This window comes from Stegodyphus dumicola, chromosome 10, assembly GCF_044657685.1.
Source record: "Stegodyphus dumicola isolate Sdum_Otavi_A_Nest chromosome 10, ASM4465768v1".
NCBI classification, from domain to species: Eukaryota; Metazoa; Arthropoda; class Arachnida; order Araneae; family Eresidae; genus Stegodyphus; species Stegodyphus dumicola.
The window spans coordinates 126,853,635-126,878,540 of record NC_140777.1 but is presented as its reverse complement, the minus strand read 5'-3'; the positions used below and the strand labels follow the sequence as shown (position 1 = coordinate 126,878,540).

Here is a 24,906-nt window from a genome sequence, read left to right as displayed (position 1 = left end):
GGTTTAATGCCTTTGAACGAGGGGACTCAAGAAAGCAATTTTATAGCAAATATTAAAAATTGCTTATTACATTAGACGCAGCCATCACATTGAGCAAAATCAAACTCTTGTGCAATTAGAATTCATTATTGTTTTCGAAAACTTGTTTATATTTTTAAATTACAAATAATAGCAACATGCAAAATAATGAAACATAAATGTAATAAACCATTTTTCCTTCAAAACTTTTATTCATGTTCTTAGTAGAATTGTCATCTTTAAATTATTTATGTGCAATTATTTATAATATAACTATGTTGTATGCTATACATTGTAGAGGAAAGTATAAGGAGTCAGCAAACAAAGCTTTGTTTTAATAGCGGTCTATGCAAGAAAACGTTTGGGAAAGGCATATAGAACGGCGATAGAACCAGTCTGATAATAAGCCTTATAACTCCTTCCTTTCAGATGCTATAGAGCAATAATTTGTAAACTGAATAATTTATAAATTAATTTATAATAAAGTGAAGCTTTATGTGATTCTAGGACTTGATTACCACCTAGGGACGAAAACGCAGGCCAGGAGCTCCACGTATTAATGAGCTCTTACAATTTAAGTGTTTCTTCACATAAACTACTAAAGGAATAACTAAGGTACCCTGAAAGAAGGCTTTGCCTAGGGGTCCACACTGTCTCAAATGGGCTTTTAATGACTCTCCCTTTATTTAAGATGCTCTAGACCAGTAATTTCCTTAACTGAAACTTTATATGATCCTAGAACCTTGATTACCGCTTTAGAACGAAAGCGCAGGGAAGGCGCGGCGCAGACCCCACGTATTAATGGACTCTCAAACCATCTTTCAGTTCTTTATTAATAAATTTTCCTTTACATAAATTAGGAAAAGAGTAACTGGGGACACCTTAAAGAAGGCTTTGCGTAGGGGCGCATGTTGTCTCAATTGAGCTCTGAGTGATTCTCATAAGCAATAGTGAAATGCTAGCAAACTTAGGCTTTATAACGTTTATTCAACTATCTAAATCAGGTGAACTAGTGATAAATCATGTAAACTAGTCATCATGTAAACTAGTCATCATGTAAACTAGTCATCATGTAAACTAACAATTCAGCTATCTAAATCCTGTAAACTAGCAATCAATATTTTCTCACGCAGTTATAACATCCTGTGATTCCTAAAATGTTTGACATAGGAAAAAATTTTTTGATTTGTGGTAAACAAAGTAAGCAAGAAAAATGCTTCAAGACGATAATGAAAGCATTTTACAGTGTACTAAATTTAGCAAATATAACGTGTGAGTCCGTGACACTTAGCCGACAACCGCTTAGCCGACGAGACACTTAACCGACACTAATTAGCCTACAGGACATTTAGCCGACACGGACACTTAGTTGACAGGACATTTAGCCTACAGGTCATTTAATCGACACGGACAGTTAGCCGAAAAGACATTTAACCGACAAGAACACTTAGCCGACTGGACATTTAACCGACACGGACAGTTAGCCGATAGGACATTTAGCCGACACGGATAGTTAGCCGACAGGAAATTTAGCCGACAAGGACACTTAGCCGACACGACATTTAGCCGACACAGAGAGTTAGCCGTCAGGCCATTTAGCTACGGGACATTTAACTGTCAAGACATTAATTAACAGAACACTAAGCCGACAGTGACGTTTATCTGACACTTACCCAATAATTATTTAAACTTACTCTCAATTACAAAATTTCTCCACTTCTCTATAAGTACAATATTTAAGTCATTTTTTTAACCTATCCGTAAAATTCATCTTTCGATTCTGAATGATCTCATATGTGCTTTTAATTTCTTGTGTAATTTAGCATCGTTTGATATGTATCGGGCTGTTTGGTGTATATTGGCCAAAGTGAAAAATCGTTGAAATTCCTCGTCAGGGAATATGAATTAATTTTCGAAAGGAAAAAATAATTTCTTTAGCTAAGTACGACCGTCACTTAATTACATTTTAATATGGGATCTGCAAAAATTGTTCGCAAAGCTTCTTTATTTAATCAACTGGGTTCCTTTGAACACTTTCTCATCATTAATAATTTTTCTTGTTTACTTAATGATATTAATTTTCCAATCTTGTTCGTCCTAATGTTTTCAAATATCTTATACCTTTAACTGTTTAACTCAATACATCATGCTACATTCTTTCTCTTATAAAACCGTTCCGCTCCTTCCACTACTGAAATTTCCTTTCTATGTCATGAAAAATCTGAATAATGCAATAAAAATAGTTGTTATTCTTGAATTATACTTTTTATACTAATACGGCAAATAAGTTTAGCAAATGTATTTTATTTTTTTATTAAAAATAATTAGAAAAGCGAATTTTCAAGACAAGCAAAGCTTTAAATTATTTGTGACCTCTATAATAGGCAATTCATGCAACCATTCTTCAGATAAAAATTCTGTAACATTTTATTGACCACGCCTCTTGCTTAAAATGCTTACTTAGGTTAATGTTTATAGCACTAAACGGTTGCATAATATTTAATTTAGAAGTAAAATATTCTTTAAGGTTTTGTTTTCTTCAGAACTGAATACATTTCCTCAAAATCTACATTTTTCACTCTTCATCTATCAAAAACGTTGCTCCACTCTTATTTTATAACCGCGCCTACTAAATGATTTGGATCGTGTTGGGGTTGCGGCGATGCATTTTGAGTATTTACTGGAATTGGAGGGTGCATATCTTTGAAAGTCGCGATGTATAATTTTGAGTGCAATATGTTATATTAATGTTTTTCTTATAAAATGTAAATTTTCCCAATATCTGTTAAAAATTTATAAATTTTCCCAATATCTGTTAAAAATTTATAAATTTTCATTTCATTTTTCATAAATTATATATTTTTTTCTTTTTAATTCTTTCTCTTTCTCGCTTTTGGTTTAGCTACACGGCAATGGGAAATTTTTGGTGCCCGTTTTCCTGAATGCATTTATAATGGTCTAGCCTAAAAAGGCAAATTTCATTGTAAGAAACTGGTTATACATTAAGTAAAATGGTCACTTTCTTTCTATTAGGCCCAGCAGCGGCCGAGCGGTAAAGTCGCTGAACACTGGTAGTTTGGTCCAAATTTCGAAACTCGCTGGCTGCATGGGTGATTTCGTAGTTTTCCCCATGGGTAAAGTGTATACGAGCCAGTTTTCCTTAGAATGTCCTCCACGAAGGTATCCCTCCTTAGGCAGATAGTCCTCTGGCTTTGCCGTAATTACATAAACCAAACGAAACCAAACCAACTTCTGTTAGGTGGCCGCAGACCCCGAGGCACGAATTCCCGCGCCGGAGTCCTATACCAGATTAATAAATATACGATGCCTAACGTGTAAAGAGCATTCTGAGGGTGTAAATAGCATTTCAGAAAAAAAAGTAGTTCAAGTGTGGCGAGGAGTAAGGCGAAAGACTCTAATTCCTGACAGGAAAAGAAAATTTCATTAGTGGGAGAAGCGAAACGACTTTATACGGGAATATATGTAGCTAACTTTCCGTGTCGGCAAAATGTCCTATCGGCTAAGTGGCCCTATAGGCTAAATGTCTTGTCGGCTAAGTGTCCAGGTTGACTAAGTGTCCGTTACGGCTAAATATCCTGTTGGCTAAGTGTCCGTGTCGGCTAAATATCCTGTTGGCTAACTGGTGTCGTTTAAGTGTCTCGTAGGCTAAGTGCTTGCCGGCTACGTGTCCGCAACCGATATAACATACATAATAACAATCTAATCACTTACCATCAAAGCCTTTGCAAGGTTTCCCCGGAACTCTGCATTTTGTAGCAAATACCCAAGCCTCCGGATGGATTTCCACTGTTAACAGGTCGACATTTATGGCCGTTTCCAACTGTTCAAAACTCTGTATAGAGCTACATACTTCCACCAGATCGACATCTTCGGTGAGCAAAGAACGTTTCTAGTAACAGAAAAATCATCATTCAGATATTTAGAAAAACATATTTCTTAGAAAAAGAATTAGAAACAATCACTAAGAAGTTTTTAATATTAAATCAGGAACGAAACAACTGCTAAATTCTAGAAGTTTCGATTTTTGAATGATTTAGTTTTAATGTCTTAGCTAATTCATTAGCTATGCTTCGATAAATAAACAAATCCTAACAGTAATTCTACTACAATGTCAATATTTTGATGGCGGGTAAAATTAATAATCATTACATTTAAAAACAATTTCAGTGACCTCTTATTGATTCGAAATCAATTAATTTTAATCTGAGCTCAATTTCGTGTCCCGAAAATATCAATTAAAATAAATATTAATAAATTTCATTAATTCAAACTACTTGTCTTCTAACTTTAGATAACCTGAACAAAATCCGGAATCTCTGATTATTTTGTATATTTTCAATTACTCAAAACATGTTTATTTATTAATTTCTCTTGCTAACTAATCGTACAAAGCTATGTACTTCGATAAAACGCTATCTAGTCTTCTCCTTTCCCTCTTTATTATCTATATAAATCTAAGAGTTTTCTCTTTTAGCAGTTTTTAGACGTATACTAACGCCTGGATGACACCTGGAGCTTGCGTTAACCAGTTAAAACTGCATAAAGCTTTTACATTGGTAGAAGGAAAGTTCTGTTAGTATCTGATGATGCATTAACTCACGATAAATAAACTGAACTGAATATCTGTATTTATATCCTACCATGAGATATCACCCTAAATCAAAGCTTATGGACAGACTTACTAGGCCTGGAAGTACAGCCGTAAGTTTTAGGACAGTCCAAAATCATCGTACAACTCCTCATAATTCTTTCTAATTTTTATCGCTTGGGAACAAGGTAAATGAGTATTGAAGTTCTGAAAATCCTGGGTTTCTTGGGGGCTCCGACTATACTAAGGTGCCCTGCTTATAGATCAAGGCATACAATTGACTTCCTATTTATCAGCCTGACACCAGGAATGATGTACGCTCTTAACCCAAAATCACGTTCATTCACCAACAGTTTGATGGTTTATGACAGTAATTTTTCTTACTCCGCAAACAAACTTAAGAGGCTCGGTTAATCGAGAGTTTATTGCAATAAGAAATGTGAAATTTTTATAAGACTTTTGCAACATGGATTAAAATGGAAGCTACGACACAGCTTTACTATTGACTGTCGAGTTATAGGCCATCAATACATATTGCGAGGAATGCATTCAAATGTATAGAGCAATTTTCACCTTGCCAGATTCATTTATTTTCTGCGATTAAAATAATTATGAAAAGCAAAGAATATAGTGAAGAAACTCACTTTTTTGTTCTTATGAAAAATCCAGACATGATAATATAATTTTCGCAGATTATGTCGAAATTGACAAACGTTTTGGGAATTTGTGGGCAGTTATATAACAAAATCGTTAAAACTTTCTTAGAACTACGCAAAAAACAACGAGAATTTGAAGGATCAGTTCATTATTCTGAACTTTTTTATTGCAGACAGAAAAGTAGTTAATTAAAAGGTATAATGTTTTCCAGAAATCAGAAAACTGTTAAACTGTCTAAATTAATGGGAGTAAACATATAACTCCCATCAGTTCTTTTCGCTAACGATGTATGCATTTACACAGTAATTTAAAAATGCGACTTTACTACAATAGCGCTGTAGTAAATAAAAAAAATATTTCATTTCTTTTAAAAATTGATTTTCAATTTTTGTGTGTTTATTTTTTTTTTAACGTTTTAAAGATTACATTCAGGTCTTGTCAATCCCTAAACCGTTAACAGATATTTAAAGAATTTTATTAGTCTCTACGAGTTCAAATATATTAAGAGTCCATTATATTTAAGAAATCTGAAGCATTGATTTTGTGCAATTGTTTTCTTCAGAAAAAAGAATTTAAAAGATTTGAAATGGTAACTACACTCATGTCCATAAATTAAGGATAATTCGGAGTCACGCGGAAATCGAACGCTAAAATAAATATGTCACCTGTAAAATCACTACACACATCTTCAAGAATCATATGAAAATTTCGGGAAGTAACCAGATGACACCGATGGTACGTCACAATGACGAGAGTGTAAGAGAGTGATATACAAGGAATGCAGGCAAAGAAGTAAAATTGTTCGCAGGCGCTTTATAAGCATTTCAGTGCAATAACCGAATAGTTATGACACAAAGGACGCATTTGGATGATTTTTTACGTGGTAGAATTATCGGCCGTCTGGAATGTGGGCGTACCCAACTGGAAGTATCAGACGAACTTGGAATTGCCCAGAGTGTCATCTCCAGGCTTTGGCAACGATTCTAAGATGATGGTAATGTGAGTAGCGGTTACAGCACATGTCGCCCCAGAGTTACAACGCCGAATGAGGACTGGTATTTGGCAGTTACTGCCAAAAGAAACAGGCGCAGCCTCAGACCTGTCTCGTCAGCTCTCTTCAGCCACTGGTACGAAAATTTCAAGGCAGACCGTGTACAGACGCTTAGGGCAGATTGATCTGTATGCTCGTAGACCTGTCAGATGTGTTCCACTTACTGCAACTCACTGTCGCCTGCGGTTAGCCTGGAGTAGAGAGCATGCATTGTGGACACCGCAACAGTGGTCTTGTGTGATGTTTTCCGACGAGTCCAGGTTTAGCTTGCAGTCTGATTATCGCCGGACTTTCATATGGAGAGCTCCAAGTACCCGTTACCACCAAGAAAACATCATTGAACGACACCGTTACGGTGGTGCAGGAGTGCTCGTTTGGGGTGGAATTATTCTGGGTTCCAGAACTGATCTGCATGTTTAAATTGGAACCATGAAAAGCCAAATCTATCGGGATGTCATTCTGGAACAACATATACGTTTGTTTCGGGGCGCCATGGGCGCGCACAATTTGTGTTTATGGATGACAACGCCCGTCCTCACCGTGCAAACATCGTAAGCGAATGCTTTCAATCGGAGGATATCACCCGTATGGACTGGCCAGCATTCTCACCGGGCTTGAATCCAGTAGAGTACGTGTGGGACATGCTTGGCCGACGAGTTGCAGCCCGTCAACCTCCTCCTACATGTCTACCGGAGCTTCGGAGAGCATTGCATTTTGAGTAGTGTACTATCCCCCAAGATCAGAGCGATAATTTGATACTCAGCATACCTACGCGTTGTACGGACTGTATTGCGTCGTCTGGGAGGCATACAATGTATTAACAATCATACCAACCATGTAATATTGGTTTTATGTAAATAGGTTTTTTTTTGTAATTTGCTCCAGGGAGAAAAAATCGCTAATTTTTTTAATAATATCAAACATATAGCATCTTTTTTGCTCTTTATCTTTTGTTTAACAAATAAGCTTTACAAATAAGTCAAATTTTTTTCTTCTAACTCTTCCTTTGCCTGATTTTGCCTTATCCTTAATATATGGACATGAGTGTATTTGAAACTATGATTAACTGAATTATCTCAGCAGGAAATTTAATTTTTATTGGTCTCAGTATATAGAAACTGCCTTTTGCACTGAGTTGGCACGCCATTTAAGGGCAGTGCCCAACATTTTTTACTAGTTATCTTCCATTAATAATACCCTACAGTGAGATTTTGAAATACTCAGATTTTTACCGCAGAGATTTTTAACTTCACAAACTAACCCACTCAGGAACCATAAAATAAGACACATTACCTTTTATTAATATCATATTGTATTTTACAATGTTTGCTTCTCTAGTATAAGATCACCAGACCCGAATTTCATAAGCATGCATAGAACTTGTTAAGAAGGCATATACGCGATGTCTAAATAAGGCTCTGTCTAATGTTCTGCAGTCGTAAGGAAGCTACGCCCTTTAAATTATAACTTATTCATTCCGTCTTGTGCTTAAATAGCAAACTTCAGTATAACAAGAAATTTGAAATAGCTTTACAGTAAATGTGGAACTGAAAGAGGAATAAGAATGATGATAACAACTGAATTGCTGTAGACATGCTGTAGGAGATAAAAGATAATACAATTTTCAAGGTAATTTTGTATACATCAAGCATCATATAGAGACTTTATAATCACTATCAAAGGATTAAAACGCTTTCATAGAAGTTACAGATCAGGGCACCTAATCATGAGCCATCCATGGCCAATGATTGCTTTGGTCAAAGTGCAATAAGGTCAAAGATAAAACAGTTGTAAGCCACGATAATTACCTTCTTGCTATCACAGAAAGACAAGCATATACACTACTCGACATTGATAATGCAAAACCAAAAAGGAGTGGTCAGAAAGTGATGAAATTTGGAAAAAAAGACAGAGACAGCAAGCAGCAATAAGTGATCTTTATTTCAAAATGATAGTCAGAATACAGAGCGAGAAAGACGTCGGCTCAGTAGGATTTAGGATTTAGGAACGGAGAAGACGGGTACCTCGCCTTTACCATTTGGTTAATTGGTTTAGCGCCGTCTCCCCACTACGTGATCCCAGCCGTTTATCGATATTAGCAAACATATACATAATTTGAAATTAATACAAAATTTGCAATGATACATAATTGAAATGAATACATAATTTGCAATGATACACAGTTTGGAAGGTAAAAAAAATTGAAGCATAATGTATAAAATAGCATAATTATAAACGTACAGAATTTTGAATGTAATACAAAAATTTTTAACATAATATATGACATAACTCTTTAAAATATGTGCGGAGTTTTTAATATAATACGCGACGGAAAGAAATAGTAGTGATGATGAGTAGTTTGTAGTTCCAACAAAAGTCTATAGTTCAAAGTCTATATTCAGAATTCACAGTTCAAAGTCTATAGTCCATATTCTATAGATGTAGTACAAAATCTATAGATCAAAGTCTGCAAGTTAAATATTTTGTTTATGTAATTCATGTATATTGCTCAAATTTGCAGATTTTGCAAGTCAGTAGGATGTAGTCGGCTCAGTAGGATAAGGTCCTTACATTCAGTAAAAAATTGTACAATACAAACTGGCTAAATAGTTGGGAGCCCGATGCAGGCTAACGTGACAAATTCTTACTACATTAGACAAGTTCAAAATAAATAACTAACATGATACCATCAAACTAACATTTACAATTTCTGGTATGGTAAATTGCTGACAGAAATAATACAATTGAACATATAGTACAATAGAACATAGTAACTGATAATGAACATAGTGTACTGATAATGATAGATTTGTTGACTGGATGATAATGCATGCTAATATGATATAAAAAGAAATCATACAACAATTATTTTCTTATAAACAAGTAGATAAATGAAAAATGCGTAAAAACAGTAGAAAATACAGTACAATGCAAACAAACCAACATGAAATCTGTATAAATGCTTGGCTCAAAATTCGATAGGTAAACAGGCTCAGTAGGATGTAGAACCACTGCGGACAGCGATGCACAAAGAAACACGTCTAGGCATAGAGTCAATAAGAGTAAGGATGGTGTCCTGAGAGATGGCTTTCCATTTCCTTTCAACCATTCGCTACAGTTCGTCTTCTGAACGAGGCAGGAACAGAGTCTGCAAACGGCGTCCAATCACATCCAACACATGTTCGATTGGTGACAGGTCAGGAGAGTACGGTGGCCAGGGAAGCATCTGTATCTGTAGAGCATGTTGGCAGATGCGAGCACTGTGTAGTCGGGCGTTATCCTGCTGAAAAATTGCATTAGGCAGCTCCTGAAGGTAAGGGATTGCCACCGGCCGCAGTACATTATCCAAGTATCATAACAGTCATAGTGTCCTGAATACGAAATACAGGTGACCTGGAATCGTAGGCAATAGCGCTCCAAACCATTATGCCACGTTGTCGCGCGGTGGGCCGTACCACAGTTACTGTCGGATTAGATCTGTCTCCACGTCGACACCACACACGTATGCGGCGAATGTCACTGGATAGAAGAGTGACTCTTCTGAGAACACGACGTTTCGCCATTCTGTCATCCACATCGCTCCAGTCCGGCATCATTCTAAACGATGGCGTCAATGCTGTGGCGTCAATGGCAGTCTTCTTAACGGACGCCGTAAGTGTAGGCCACGTTCAACCAATCGACGGGAAATGGTTCTGGTCGACACGGGAGCATCCAGGGAATCTTGCACATGCTGCAGAATCGCGGTACAAGTGACTTGCGGTACCGCCACGGCTTGTCGACGGATGCGTCGACCCACACGTGCTGACGTCACTCAGGCTGCACCTGCACCCCTCCTTCATGTTCACCATAGCCGATGCACCGTGCTCGGATCCATGTGGGTATCAGCTGCGATTTGACGTAAGGACCAACCACCCTTCTCAGTTCGATCACCATACCCTTCGGGAAATCGTCTATCTGCTGGAAGTGCCTCCGTTGACGGCGGCCTAGCCATTCTCTCCTAATACACGTATTCTCCGGGACAAAAACCAAATTTCTTCGATAATTCGTTTGGCAGAAATAACGACACGAATATTGCCCATTCTGCACGTTCCTTCCCTTATATCTTACTTCACGTGCGTCGGAGAGCTGCAGATGTCACATCATTCGCATAACTCAGTAATGTGCGTCTACTCTAAAATTTGCATAAATTTCTGACCACTCCTTCTTGGTGTTGCATTTTCAATGTCGAGCAGTGTATATCTTAGAGGAAGAATGATTTCGAACCTTCTATCTGGTTGATTGAATCATTGAACATCACAGCCGAAACTTAAATAAATGAAGTGATGTTCCTTTTATTCACAATTTTGAAGATTCACGATTTTATCTTCAGTATTTTATCTCGAAAATTTTTGTTATTGTGAGAGCTTAAAAGAATGGTAAGATGGTTTGCTAGTGTTAGCAGTTACAGCAATGAACAGTTGCATTAAACTTCAGATGTTTCCTAGCTTCATACGATATGTTAATTAGACCGTATCTGCAATATCAAAAATTACTGTTTGGTAGCACAAATATGGCCTACTTACGGTACTGTGGTGATCCAGTTACGGGCTTTATCAAAGGCCACCGATACCCACTTTTCATGTTCCTTAAATTACAGGATAATTTTGGAACTTTCCAAAATCCTTAGACCAAGGACTCGTAAGCACGAATGGTAGTAACTGCAATTAAATACTATGCAAGAAATATTACTTTATAGAAAAGGGCAGAGGTTATACATTTATAAAGGATAAAGTTGGTCCGATTGTAGAATATTCAGTGATGGGTAATAAACCGTCGCATTCAGTGGCCTCATGACCTGATGACTTGAATGTGTTTTAATTTAATTGTTGTCTTTCTTATTCATAATGCGTATAATATATATCCATACAGATTTATTCTGTAAATTTCATATTCATGGAATAATTTTTTTTATTCTAAATAATATTGTCCTACCTTTTCAGTAGTAGTAGTGCACAAACATTAATATTTATTTCAAAAAGGAATGACGTCGAGAACATGGAAAAATAAAAAATAACAAATGTTATTGAAAACTGGAAACATATTCTTAGAATGAAATGTAAAAGAAGAATTGCACGATATTAACTGGTTTAAAAAACAACAACAAATAAACTCATATTAGAAAAGAGTATGAATGCTACCGTGTAATTGTTGGAAGTAATTCGACAGCGATTATGCGATTGTAAAACTAAATTATAACAGGTGGTTTGTAAAAATTGAGATACTGCTACAGATTTAATTATCTTCCTGATACACATTAAAAGTCATAAAATATATAACACAGAAAGAAGACAAAAATGTCTTACCTGTATATGCCTATGATCACTAATATTTTGTTTTTTATCTAAAGAATCGGCTGAAACAGAAAAAAATATAGACGTAAGATATATTATTTTCAAATAAAAATGTTATATATAAAATGCAAAATCAAAACCTAATTGCAATGAAACTGATTTAAAATTGAAACTTATGTAATTATTTGTTACCTTTAGATGGCTTTATTAAACAATGGATATTTGGATCAAAAATTGAGCTTTAAGCATTTGAATTTAACCTGAATTAAGCTTGAATCATGACGAGTTATAAAACTTTCATGGGTAAGATAATATTATTAAAATATTCTGATTGAAACTTTCCAATGGAAGGATAACTCCTTGTTTATTGTGGTTTTAAAATAAAATTACGGCCAAAATGTGCGAATAAAATCCATTTTCATAGTCTCAATGATATAGGGAAAGCTTATATTAATATCAGAAATTAATGAGACGCTTAAAGATTTTTTAAATCTTACTTATTTTTTGTACGTTTCCTATGAGCTCTTTTTAAACGAATATACATTGCTTACTTTCTAATAACAAAATTACGGTATATTAAGCCAAAATGTGTTTCCTTTCTACAATAATTTATACTATATATGAGTTCCTTGGATATTTCCATTATAACTAAGCGAACATTTAGAGGACGCGATACATCTGTCTTCCTTAGATATATTATTTTGATCATTAGAACGAGACAGCTTAGACCAATCTAGATCACCATAAAAGTAATTGCCGTCTAAAATTAATTTCATTGTAACTTTAGCATACACGATTTCTATGAGAATGGTATTTCACCTTTACTGACTTTATATAACAAGCTATTCGTGTGGTATGCAGCTCTTTCCTCTTAATTGCAACTCGCGAGTGGCATGCTGCCTTTTCGTATCTTAAATGCGGCTCGTGTGTCTTATTTTTTAAATATAATTGTATTTTGAAAAAGAAATTGTGGAAAGACATGCTTCTTTACCAATTACCAATTCAATTTATTAAATTACATATTACGCGTTATAGTTTAATATATTTCGAAGTGTCCGCCATGTGCCATTTTGTTGGGTCATCAGGGTACCCAACAAAATGGCATATATTTTCCCCTTCGGTGAATTATTACCTATTACGGTCATGTTACTTTTAAAGCAAACAATGGCTGCTTTAAAATGCAAACTCATACGCCTGCGGAGTAGTACAAAAGCCACTTAAAAGTAATGCATACTAAATTTTTTTATTTGCTTTTATTTTATTTGCTTTTATTTTATTTCAGGTATTTTCTAATAATTTTTTTTGTGCAGTCCTCTTGCTTTTCAACAGCCATGAAAAAATATCGAAGAAGATTTTCCTATTCCTATATTTCTATTTAAGCATACGTTTTATTCAACCTTTGGATAGCTTAGATAATGGCTACAGAAACTATTTGTATGGAGGTTTTTCATGAAAAGAGAAAAATGAAGGAATCTCGTTGTCTAAGCAGGGTGTTTTTTCCTTCAATCTGGGATGAACATGAAGTCTTACGAGCTTGCATAGAAACTGTTTAACTTGAGGGATAAAATTTCCTTCTCATACTTGGTCAAGAAATCTATCACAAATTTCTCACATATCAATGCGCATTAGCATTCAAAATGAATTTCAAAGTCGATTCTAGTCAAGTCAAATCGAGTTTATGCACTTTTGTTTCCAGGTTTCATGGAACATTTTTTCGTTTTATTAATATAGATTTTTAATAAAAATTTATTGATTGCGAGGGTGATCTAACATGGGTTATTCTTCTTCAGAAGCAAAATATTTTTGCAAAATAGGTGGAGATACAATGAAATTTACAATAACATGAACGGGCAAAGAACAAAGAGAAAATGAACGTAGCGCCATCTATTGAGGAACATAGTAACAAAATGAAAAAAATCTAAGGTACGTATTTAGAATTTTGAACACGTTGGGAAGAATTAGATTGATATTAATGTCATTAACGAAAGAAGGAAAATTTTTCATGAAAGTAAAAGGCTTGAAAAAGTCTAATTCACTAACTGAAGAAGCTTATGGATAAATTTCCTAGAATCAAAGTTAACTAACGAAAGAGAAAGTTTATTTATTTAGTTATTTTTCTGGTTTAAATGTTCGTTTAGTTTAGTCACTATGTATCACGCTACTCTGACAAGAAATGCTCTATTTTTCCCCAAAAAATTAAAATCAGAGCTGAGATCTTTAAGAATTGAGCAACGAATTTTATTGATGGCTAAAAAATTACTTGAAGTATAACTAGTATAAGAATCAAGCAATGTTTTAATTAGCAGACGGATAAAAATGAGATAAACAAAGAGTTCAGTTATTTACCTATATTTTGACAGTTATACATTGTAAGAAATTATCGCATTCACTTATATGTGCTCATAAGTTAAGCCGTTAGCACACCTAAATACCAATTACAGATCAGTGAGTTCAACCTCGTCAAAGACATAACTGAATTTTCATGTTTTCCGATCCAGAAAGGCGAATAGTCTCTTCTATATAAGCTTTGATGTGATTCTTCTTGTTTAATGTGTGCGCGTGTGTTACTAAAATTCAAGTGCTATATTTACTAGATGAAAGTGAACTTGATCAACTTACTCATATTGAAACTTTGGTGAAATATTTCTTTTACTTGATCATAAATAATCTATAAACTTTTTATTTAAATACCGCACTAATTTTCTTTAAACTTTACAAGAAATATGTTAATACTGAATATGATAATGCGTCCTTCAATAACTGTGTCTCTACGTACACGCGCAGCCCAGATGGGATAGTGATTAGTAACTCTGACTGTCGTACCGAAGGGCTTGGGTTCAAATCTGGAAGAAGGCATGGTTTTTTGCAAACGTATAGTGTCTCTCACGTAATAGTTACTTTGAGTGCCCTCATGACACTATACGTTGGTAAACGCATAGTGTCATGAGGGCACTCAAAGTAAATGCGAACCATGAGTTCTCTCAGGTAGTTTGTAGGGAAAAGAGATTGGTAGGGAAAAGAGATGTGGGAGACCCTCGAACCCGTCCCCCAGGGTGCGTTTTTTTAAATTGGGGCGGAACCGAGCATAATCTTATTGTCACCTATATGGTGCTCAAAGCTCATGCTAACGACAGACTCAGTCCGTCACTTCTTGCCACGATAAAATCCGCGGGCCTGTTCTGATTATCTAGGTCAGACAAGTAGATTAGCCACAACAAGAGAATATTTACATGCAAAAATTAAAAGCAAGTTTTTAAAATGTTGTTATAATCTCATGAAAATATTCTTCATTAATAAAGGTTATTTTTAAAATTCCAATGTCTTTTAATATTAAATATCTGTAATAAATTGTGATTAAAAAGGACGTTTAATTTATAGTACTGCATTACAAATAAAGCAGGGTTAAAAAAAAGATGCGAAAGATTCAATGGCAACAGTCGTAGAGCTGCATGGAGAAAAGAGTAAACTGAATAAATGGATTTGCCAATCTATAAGTCTCTCTATATTATATTTCAACGCAAAGTCACTATAAAATCCTAAGATTAATGGAAGCTGTAAAAACTGAAGCTTATCCAAAGAAAGAATTCTTTTCTGAAGTGAAAACTCAGAATACAAATGGAGTGCGTATTACTTGAGTTATGAAAAGCCATTTTCTGAAAACTTTTCTCAGAACACTGAGCGGATAATAAAACAGAATTAAAACAAGATAAAATATTAGACTCGTGTAGTCTGATTGAACTTGCTAATCAGACTGGCTGGACTTTGCTGTTACTACGTGAAATTAAAAGCTACATAGACCTCAATATTTGAAAAGAAAAAAATGTAATCTCTCCATCATCTGAAAGGTTTTAGCTTTAAAAGTCGCCCAAAAAGGTTTGCTAAGGTTCTTAACTTTCTCTCTGAGTTCACAGGCAACCAGTCTGCCGCTGCACTCACTTCTGCTAACCCACACTGATTTTTTTTGTCTTTTTAGCTTTATTATTAGACATTGTTTTCTTCGCATTAACGTCATATACAATTCGACAGAAAAAGCAATATATTAAAACACGTTTAGAAATACGTTTAGAAAACAGTCTTAGATATAAGTGCATACATTTTTTTTTTCCGTATTTTTTTTGTATGACGTTCTTTGCACTTACGCCACATAAAATTCAATTCAACAACAAAGTCACAAACTACTTAAAAAAGCATATCTTTAGAATTTCTGATACACAATCTCGCGCGCAGTAGATAATATAATCTTTTATTTCGTACAGTGTTGTCACATCTTCCTGCTAAATTGTTGAGTTTGTTAATAAACAATTCATTAATGTTTTATAAAATATGAAATATTTAATAAAAATATATAACGTCATTCTATGAAAATACTGAATAGTTTTAATTAGATAAATCCTGAATTAAATACATTTTTCTTTAAACTAATCCGGTTCAAAAGTAAGAAACGAACATTCTTAAGAACTTCTTCTCTTGCTTTCAAATAACTTAGTTTGTTAATCCACTACAGCCAAATTCAATTTGAAAGACAGTATTCAATGTTAACATTTTGCGGAATGGCAACAGACGCGAACGAAACAACGCACTTATAGCGAATCGACGCAAAATACCATTTTGAGACTATTAGCCCTTTCAGGATAAAAATGTTAGCAAATAAAACCTTCATACAAATTAACTGTTAGTGTCTATATACTTGTAAACAGTAACAAAATCTGAATATACCATAGCAGCTTCACAGAAATTTACAAGGACTAGGACATTAATTACATGGCGTTTAAGTTTTAAAATTTAGTACCAGCTATCTTTATGGAAATTTCTTTGATATGGGCCTTGTCTTGTCACAATACTTGCTCGGAGCAGAGGTTTTTGCAAATTTTATTAAACGTGGAATAGTTCAAAACTAGGATGTAATCTTAACCGAGAGTTCATTGTAAACCGTTTCGGAGTACTACCGTCTAGCTGCATCAGCTGCTCGCAGAGGAGGTTAGGTTATTCGAATATGGAAAAAGCCAGGAGGGCTATCTTCCTAAAAGGAAGGATGCCTTTGTGGAGGACTTACTGAGGGATACTAGATCCTATGCATATTACACATCCAGAAAACTACGAAATCCAACTATGCAGTCAATCCGTTCTCCTGGGTTAGAATTCATAGCAGGTCGAACTACCAGTATTCAATCATTTTAACTACTCAGCTACTGATGAGGCTTTCGCAGAGGAGAATTGAAAATATGAAGCCCGCTGCGTTCTGTCATAAACACCAAAACTACGCTATAAATAGTAACAAAATTTGCTTACTTTTGGAAGTGAAGGTGAAGTGAGCCCGCGAGTAAATATACTGTTCTAAGATATTTAATACAAACGTTAGAAACATATTTTATTAACTATAATAATGTTGCAAATTTTTCTGCTATAACTTAGGTATATTGTAAATTATACGAATTATGTGCATTACAAATTATGTCAACTAGATATCATTAAAAATTAACATATAGATTGCCAAGAAATAGGCATTCATTGCTTTTAAATCGCTTAATTACTTAAACAATTAATTGTTTTAAAATGAAACGTAAAATAGAAACATTATGAAACGTCTAATGGGTAGAGTGTACCGAGGGGAACAGAGCGACCCTGGCCTTTAATCGGGGGGGGGTGCTCCGAAGAACTTGAAGTTTTTAAGTGTATGTATCTATATTATAGGCAGGAATGTAAAAAAGAAGCAGCTTCTCCCTTCTATTTGCATTCAGACTATAATGGCGATGGGCTTCCAAGAAACAGTCCCTAATTTATATTTGGCATTAAAAATCTTTTTGATAGTGTCTGTTTCAGTAGCTTCTTGGGCGAGAAGATTTTGAAAGTTGACGTTGATTAAAGCTCTCTTCGATTAACATTGAACCAAGTAAGCAAGTGAGCTTAATGTTATGGCAGTTTTTCCTATTGAAAATGCAGCAGCTAAAAGCATCAACTTTGATGAAGGTATAAACAAATTTCCAGAAGTTACAAAACACAGAACTCATTATGAGAATTGATATTGTGCCTTTTTTATTTCACATTTGCACAGGTGGTAACGCATAACAAATCAGTATTCGAGCTAATTTAATTCACTTCGTTATAATAATTAAAAGGGTTTTTTTTCAAAGCTGACATTCCAGTATGTGGGCGTTTGGTTTTAATCACTTTATATTTCATAAATAATGAATGATTAACGTGAGATTAAGATATCTTCAAAACAAAAGTTATTAAGTTTGCGTTGTTATTATTGTGATTTATCTCATTTGTCTGACAGCAACATCAGAACACGTCTAGAGTTATATTACGGCGAGGTGCGTAGGATTGCGTTTGTCGTTAACATGCGCCTTCAGAACTGTATAGCTTGAGAGTACGACTTTGCCAAATTCCTCCCCAATTTTTGAAACAAAATATCCCGAGGCACAAGCTCAAGGGTCTCTCGCACTTCTTCTCATACCACCAAACACTCGAGATGACTTTCGACTCTTTGTATATTTTAAGTGCCAGCTTACAAAACAAAGACGCAATGCATCCGAGCCTTTTTCGTAATTCAATCCAGAGCTCGTCAGTACTGCAGAGCCAGCAATGCCAACCTCTATACTAGAGATGGGTAACTTTCGGCCTCCGTGAGTTTCTTATTTTGATTTAGATATTTACTATCACCTCACCCATCCGAACAGAATGTAAATTTAGTTTCAGAGTACTTTAGAGGAGGTTGCTGGATTGTAAGACAGAGCGTGGTTCTGCCTCTCGAGGCCACATTGATGCTTTCACTAACTCAGATGAGACAGTAGTCTTCAGCCTGCATTATAATTGTCGATTAAATTGTTCTTGTAGTTCTTTTAGATGAAACTATAACTCGCTTCAAGTCTGATAACAAATAGGACATCGTTTATGTTAACAAAGATAACCAAACTTTATAAATATAATTTTCTAATATTGTTATATGAAATTTATAATTATTTTCGTTATATTAATTTTCTTTTTATTATTATTATATTAATAGAATAATAATATTAATATTTTTCTAAGGCCATATAAAATATCAAATTTTCTTATTAAATGTTGAAACCTCGACTATACTGAATGAAAATTACCAAAGCTGAGCTCTGTTCAAGAATTGTTGCCTATTAAATTTTTATTGAAAATTTTACATATTTTCATAGTAAATATGGAGTTATATATTTAAGTATGTTTTATAGTCTTACAAGTATATTTGTCCATAAAATAAAAGAAACAAATATGAAAAATTCTTCACTTACGATTGACAGTAGAAACACAGACGACAGCCAAAGATAATCCAAATGCTGTTATTTGGCTAAAAAGTCGTGTTTTAGTGTAATTTGCCATTGGTGTCATCCACGCTGAACCTGAGCAAATATTAAAAGAAAGTGAAGATACAATATAAAGGAAGTTTTTTTTAATATGTATATTTATGAATCATATTAGAGATTCTCTGTAATACTTAAGCACCATTAGAAGAAATAAATTCAAATTACTAAATTTTTATTGAACTTATACCTGAATTTAAGTGTAGTTTCCCTTCCGCGAAAAAAAAAAAGCTTGCATATTGTCGGGCTAAGAATCTTTTATTAGAATAGAAAAAGAAGAAATGTCTGTCGTGGACGCTGTCAACTTGATAAATGTTCACGTTTACAGAGGGTTTAATGTTGTTATATATTATTTTATATTCGCTACATTACTTATAGTTGAGATGTAAATTAATGAAAGTATCCAGATGGTGAAGATATCCAGATTTTCTCCGGATATCTTTACGTGTAAATGTTATTACTGCTTTGCGCTGTAAAAAGAGGGTCCAAATTTTAGGTTAATTTCTTTGCTGTTCTGGCATGAGTATTCACAAAGTTTCTACGAACTGTTAATATACAAAAATACTAACTCAGTATCTGAAAAAAAAACTGGAAAATATCAAAATGTTTAATTTAATTTTTCTTTGTTTGAAAGCTGTGGACAACAATATGTAAAGTAGTTTAAAACCGAATCCTAAGTTTTAAAGCTTTTACTTTGGAAAATAGGTAAGATGTTATTTTTATATATTTAAAACTGAGCATTTTAAGATTCTAATAGAACAAGGAATAGGATGTTGTAAGCCTTATTATTAGGATCTATTTTTGTGATTTGCACATTATTTTTTAGATATAGCTGATCAATGTTTATAGTTTCAAGTAATGATTTCAAAAATGAGAGTAACTAAAAATCGTCTGAGAGATCCCTAAGCAGTCAAAAAATTTTAGTTCTCTCCTACATTCAAAGAATTAATATCAACACACTCAGAGAAATTTAGTTCTCCTTATGCGCTCGACGAGTTAACACCAATATTAACATATGAGAAATATTATTTGTGTCAGACCACTGAGATATGATAAGAAGAGTTGAACGTTAGATAGGACACAAGTATGTTGACTGGTCATTTTAATATACTAAAGCAGCATGCGATTCTTACAGAATCGGGGACTTACTAGTATTTCTCCGTGTGTAACGTATATCTGAATTAGTTTCCCTAGGAAAATCTTCCACGAAGGCATCCCTCACCTTAGGCAGATAGCCTTGCAATTCTTTTCTAGAACCGAGTAAATCAAACATACAGGTCATGAAAGTTCTTCATTCCTCACGTAACAAACAATCTGCATTTCTTAATAACAATTTGCTATAATTGTTATTAACACTTAGGCTGTTAGCATGCTTAATTAAAGATGTTTATAACGCCATACAATGCATATCTCGATTACAAAATTTCTAATTTTACTTCCTGGACACATTATTGTCAGTATCAAAAATAAGATCTAATGGGCATGATAAAATGTTTCAGTATGCAATTTGCAATCTGCTGAGGACTACCTGAGTCCTGAATACTGTTGGTGACACTGGTGTCTACATATCTCTTATTTTAATTTTATTCCAAGAATAATTTACTTTTAATAATATTTTGGTACATTCCTCTTAGTGCTTATAAACTTTTAAAAATTGAAATATTTTTAGAATTTAGCTTTAATCATGTTTAAATACAGAAACATGATTTCATCAGTTTTCATAGTTTGATTTAAGAAAGAAAGGCAAATATTTATACGAATTGTCGCTGATCTGTGTGCCAGTGAAATTTGGTTCATAGCTTCAAATTTTTGCAAACTTATTTTGTGTACCAGATATATATTGAAAAGTATTTCCGTTTCACTTTCTTCTTTTTGTATCACATACTGTGTAGATAAACTAACAGTCCTTTCTTATGATTAAAAATTTCTCTAATCTATTATTATATTTCACACTGCAACGATACTTGTGTACGTTCAGGTATTCTACTAAGAGTTTTAATGAAATCCTGGTGAAAAAGATTGAGACTCTTTTGCCTCATATTCTTTACTCTTTAAAACAGAATATATAGTAATAAAAGATTAAGTTAGGTTCTTTGTAAATGGAAATTAATCCAGAGTTATCTACCACAGGAGTGAAAATACCCAAGGGCTTCGTCGTAAGAAATGATTCACAATTCTGCGGTCTCTCTAAGGATTGGATTTATTGAACTGTGGCAAAGCACATTTACCAGTGGTCAAATGCTTTATCAGACAAAGGTCTTTGAAATGGCAAGACACACTATGGCTATATGTTTACGGAAAGGGATGCCTTCGTGAAGTACTTTATAAGGAAAAATGATTCTTAATTGCTTTATGCACGAGGAAAACTAAGTTCTCGTGCAATCAATCTATCTAGTGACGGATAACCGAAACCAAAACGAACTACTGTTCAGTATTTAGGCGAAGGCATTGACTGCATGGGCATTTTTGTGATTTTTCTCTATGTATAACGTAAATACAAAAAAAAAAAAAAAAAAAAAAAAAAAATCAGAAAATCCTTTACTAAGACTTCTCCTTTCTTAATCTCTGCGTGCTTTGTCTCAGTTAATTGTGCTTGGCCTCTTAAATTGGATTGAATATAAGATGGAAATAATAATGCTTTGATAGTCTGCCCCAGAATCCATTCCTGGTCACTGATGGGACTGTCAGCATAGGATTCCTAGTTTTTGCCATGTATAACGAGATCCAATTTTTTTAGAAAGTTTTCTAGGAATGATTGTAGTAACTTCTTTGATTTAAGTAAACGAGGGCATCTGCCTGAGACGAGAAGACTTCTTGAATAACGTTCTAACGAAACCTGACTTGCATTTATACCATACATGGTAAAAAACACCGAAAATCAATGCACTGTTTAAGCCTTTGAAAGATGAAAAATAGAGCTCGAGACAAAATGCCAATCTTTAGTGATTTAACCCACGTGGCCAAACTATAGATCCTAGCGGTTCTTCGCAATTTTTCTTATCGCTGAATCAATGGACTTGTTGCACGTTTCCGTATTTTCTTAAGGAAAATTTGCTTAGCTGGTAAATTTCTCCTTATGCTCTACAGCCGATTTCTGGACAAGGTTGTCTCAGTCAGCTTCTGCCATCTTGAGCCATTCAACGCCACAGTCCTAGTTGGTAAACTGATTAATGCAAAATATGGGAGGGCGACCTGTTTTCGGATGAATGCCGTCATAAGTTATATTTTGCAGGAGAATGAATCATATCCACACTGTACGTGAACGAAAAACACCATGTAGCTAGTCTATACGCAGCAACCAAATCTTCGGAAACTACTTGTGTTCAGCCCTTAATTCACTAGACTGCTTTTTCATGAAGGAATCCCTCCACTTATAAAACAGATTGACTTTGTGTGCTTTGCTCTAATTAGTTAAGCATTCACTCAAGCATTCGCCCACTGGTTGGAGGGAAAAAAAAAGAAATATATGAAGAAAGTACATTCAGGTTAGAATCTATAATATAGATACAAAATCATCTTTATCAGTAAAATATTTAAGAATAAATATGAATGAAAATATCAGTAAAGTACTTAAAACTAAACTTGCTGTCATAAATTTTTAGATATATAAATATAATAGAATAATATTGTTTATACTGCTACACATTGTAAAATTTAAATATATATTGCCAGTCCCAGATGCAAAGATATTGTCGTGTTGCCCAGCATGTGTAAAGTGAATACGAGTTAGGTTTCCTTAGGAATTCCTTTACAAAGCCATTCCTCCTCTTAGGCACATTACCCTCAAGTGCTTTGCTGCATTTGACTAAATAAGCAATCAATACAAACTATAAACTTATGCATCATGCTGCATTTTGAGTTTTAGTGAAAGTTTTGAAAACGTCAAGTGACAGCGAACATAATGCTATTGAATGGTTGAGAGGTTTAAAGTTACTCAATGCTAACACATTTATCTTCAAAACTGCAAGATAAACTGGCCAAGTTGTAGTGGTTTTTTTTCTTTGGAGACATGAAAAATATGCAGCGCTCTCATCGCAGGATTCGAATTCGAACTCCGGAACATGCATCGAGTGTGCTTTCAGTTACAGCACGATGACATGCGTATAGGAGACATAAAACACCTTATGTACTTCGCTTTTCAAAGGGCGACTGGGGCTGAGGAAACCTAATCGACAAATCTTGGTCGTGATGAATTATCGTCCACCACCTTTTAGTTCGAGCGCTACTGTGAAGTCTTTTAGAAATTTTCGAAGCCCGCATCGAGTGTTCTTCCAGTTACACCACAAAGGACGAAAATACCTTATATACAATCCCCTTTTAAAGGACTACTGAGGATTAGTGGACCCATTCGCCAAATCCTGTTGGTGACAAATTATCATTCAACACCTTTTATTTGGGTGCTACTTGTAGAGTCATTATTATTATTATTACTTTTTTATGCTGGAGAAGTGAAAAATGTGCACTTATGTTCTGAAATGTGTGACGTGGCCGGGACTCAAACCCTGGACCTCTCAAAGACTCAACAAGTATGTTTCCAATTACAACCCGAAAGCATGCAGAAAGGAAGAAGAAAATACTTTATAAAGTAATAGAAATTAAATTTCATTCTTTCTGGAGTGAAACTTCGGTTTTAGTATATTAGACTTCTAGGTTATAATGACTTCTCATAATAGATAACAGTGTTCACAATAATTGAGCAATTTCAAGCACATAAGCAATTTTCACCATTAGCAAATATACAGATTAATTCGCTAAAGTAAAAGATAGATTTTCTAAGACCTGAGATTGTATTATACTTTTGATTATACTTAAATCAATAATATATCATGAGTAAAGTAATTGCAATGAACTTAGACGCTAGTTATATTAAAATGTCAAAAACGATCACGTCAGTTACAGAATTTGACGTTTCTAATTTCATAAAAATTGGCTTCCAAGTAATTGTTTCGGACACGCATGGGTCTTTTATTGTATAATACTGTGCAAACACGTAATTTCGTGACTGTATTTAAGACTACTTTACGACTAAATATATCGTATCTTACGACAGTTGCTGAATTTGAAACTGTCGTGCAGATGTGCCTTCTTCGAGTATATAATTTAAAATAAGAAAGCAAGTCCACCTCCTTTCTCATTAAGATGCCGCTTGGAATTCTCGGACGGAATGATTACGAGTCTTAGTTCCATTCAATTTGTAGTTAATTATAAATAAATGGAAGCCCATTTTTGAAGTTAAAAATAAACGATGTCACTGCAAAAGTATGTATTTTACAACTTAAAAATAGATCTCTTTCACAGATAAAGGGAGATTTTTTTTAGTTGTCTGAGCATGAAATAATTTCATATTATTAACTATAAACTTAACTAGAACAACATATACGTGTTGCCTTAGCTATAAAAAATGTAAAATTATTCATATTTATTATATTTCTTCATAATATTTTATATTTAATGTTATAGTAATCATCTTAATGTTAATTATTCTAAGAAAACTATAATAAATGAAAAACTTAAGTATTACAGACCTAATCAACTCAACCAGACTGGAACTAATCTACCAGAACACGGATATTCCTTCTTATATTCATTATAATGGAAATGGTACAAATCCCGATCTGATTTTAGCTACTGCTGATTTAGCTGGGGATGCAAGAAGAGAAGTAATTTATGATCCTAGTTCTGGACATCGTATGATCACGACCAGTTTTGGATTACAAACCTCTTACCTTTTAGTAAATAAAGTGGAATTTTAAGGAGACGAAGTGGGAAAACTTTTGCTGGGAACTTGAGACTATCTTTTCTCAGCCACCTAAGTTTTTAAATCCTGAGACGAGCATCGACAAGGCATTCTCTTATTTCTCTGAATTAATTTTGACAACCGCAAAGAAGTGGATACCAAGAGGTAAACAA

The 24,906-nt window shown here is 34.3% G+C and overlaps 1 protein-coding gene across 1 annotated transcript in view; it reads right to left on the bottom strand.

Moving 5' to 3' along the window:
- The window catches only part of LOC118183589 (venom nerve growth factor 1-like), a 110,758-nt gene that overhangs the window by 40,909 nt on the left and 44,943 nt on the right, over nucleotides 1–24,906 (bottom strand). The window contains exons 2-4 of the mRNA XM_085826104.1: nucleotides 18,928–19,035; nucleotides 11,678–11,727; nucleotides 3,751–3,928 (exon numbers count right to left, since the gene is read on the bottom strand). Of these exons, the coding sequence (XP_085682230.1) occupies nucleotides 3,751–3,928; nucleotides 11,678–11,727; nucleotides 18,928–19,024 (325 nt within the window). The 5' untranslated portion in view covers nucleotides 19,025–19,035. The remainder of the gene's footprint in view (nucleotides 1–3,750; nucleotides 3,929–11,677; nucleotides 11,728–18,927; nucleotides 19,036–24,906) is intronic.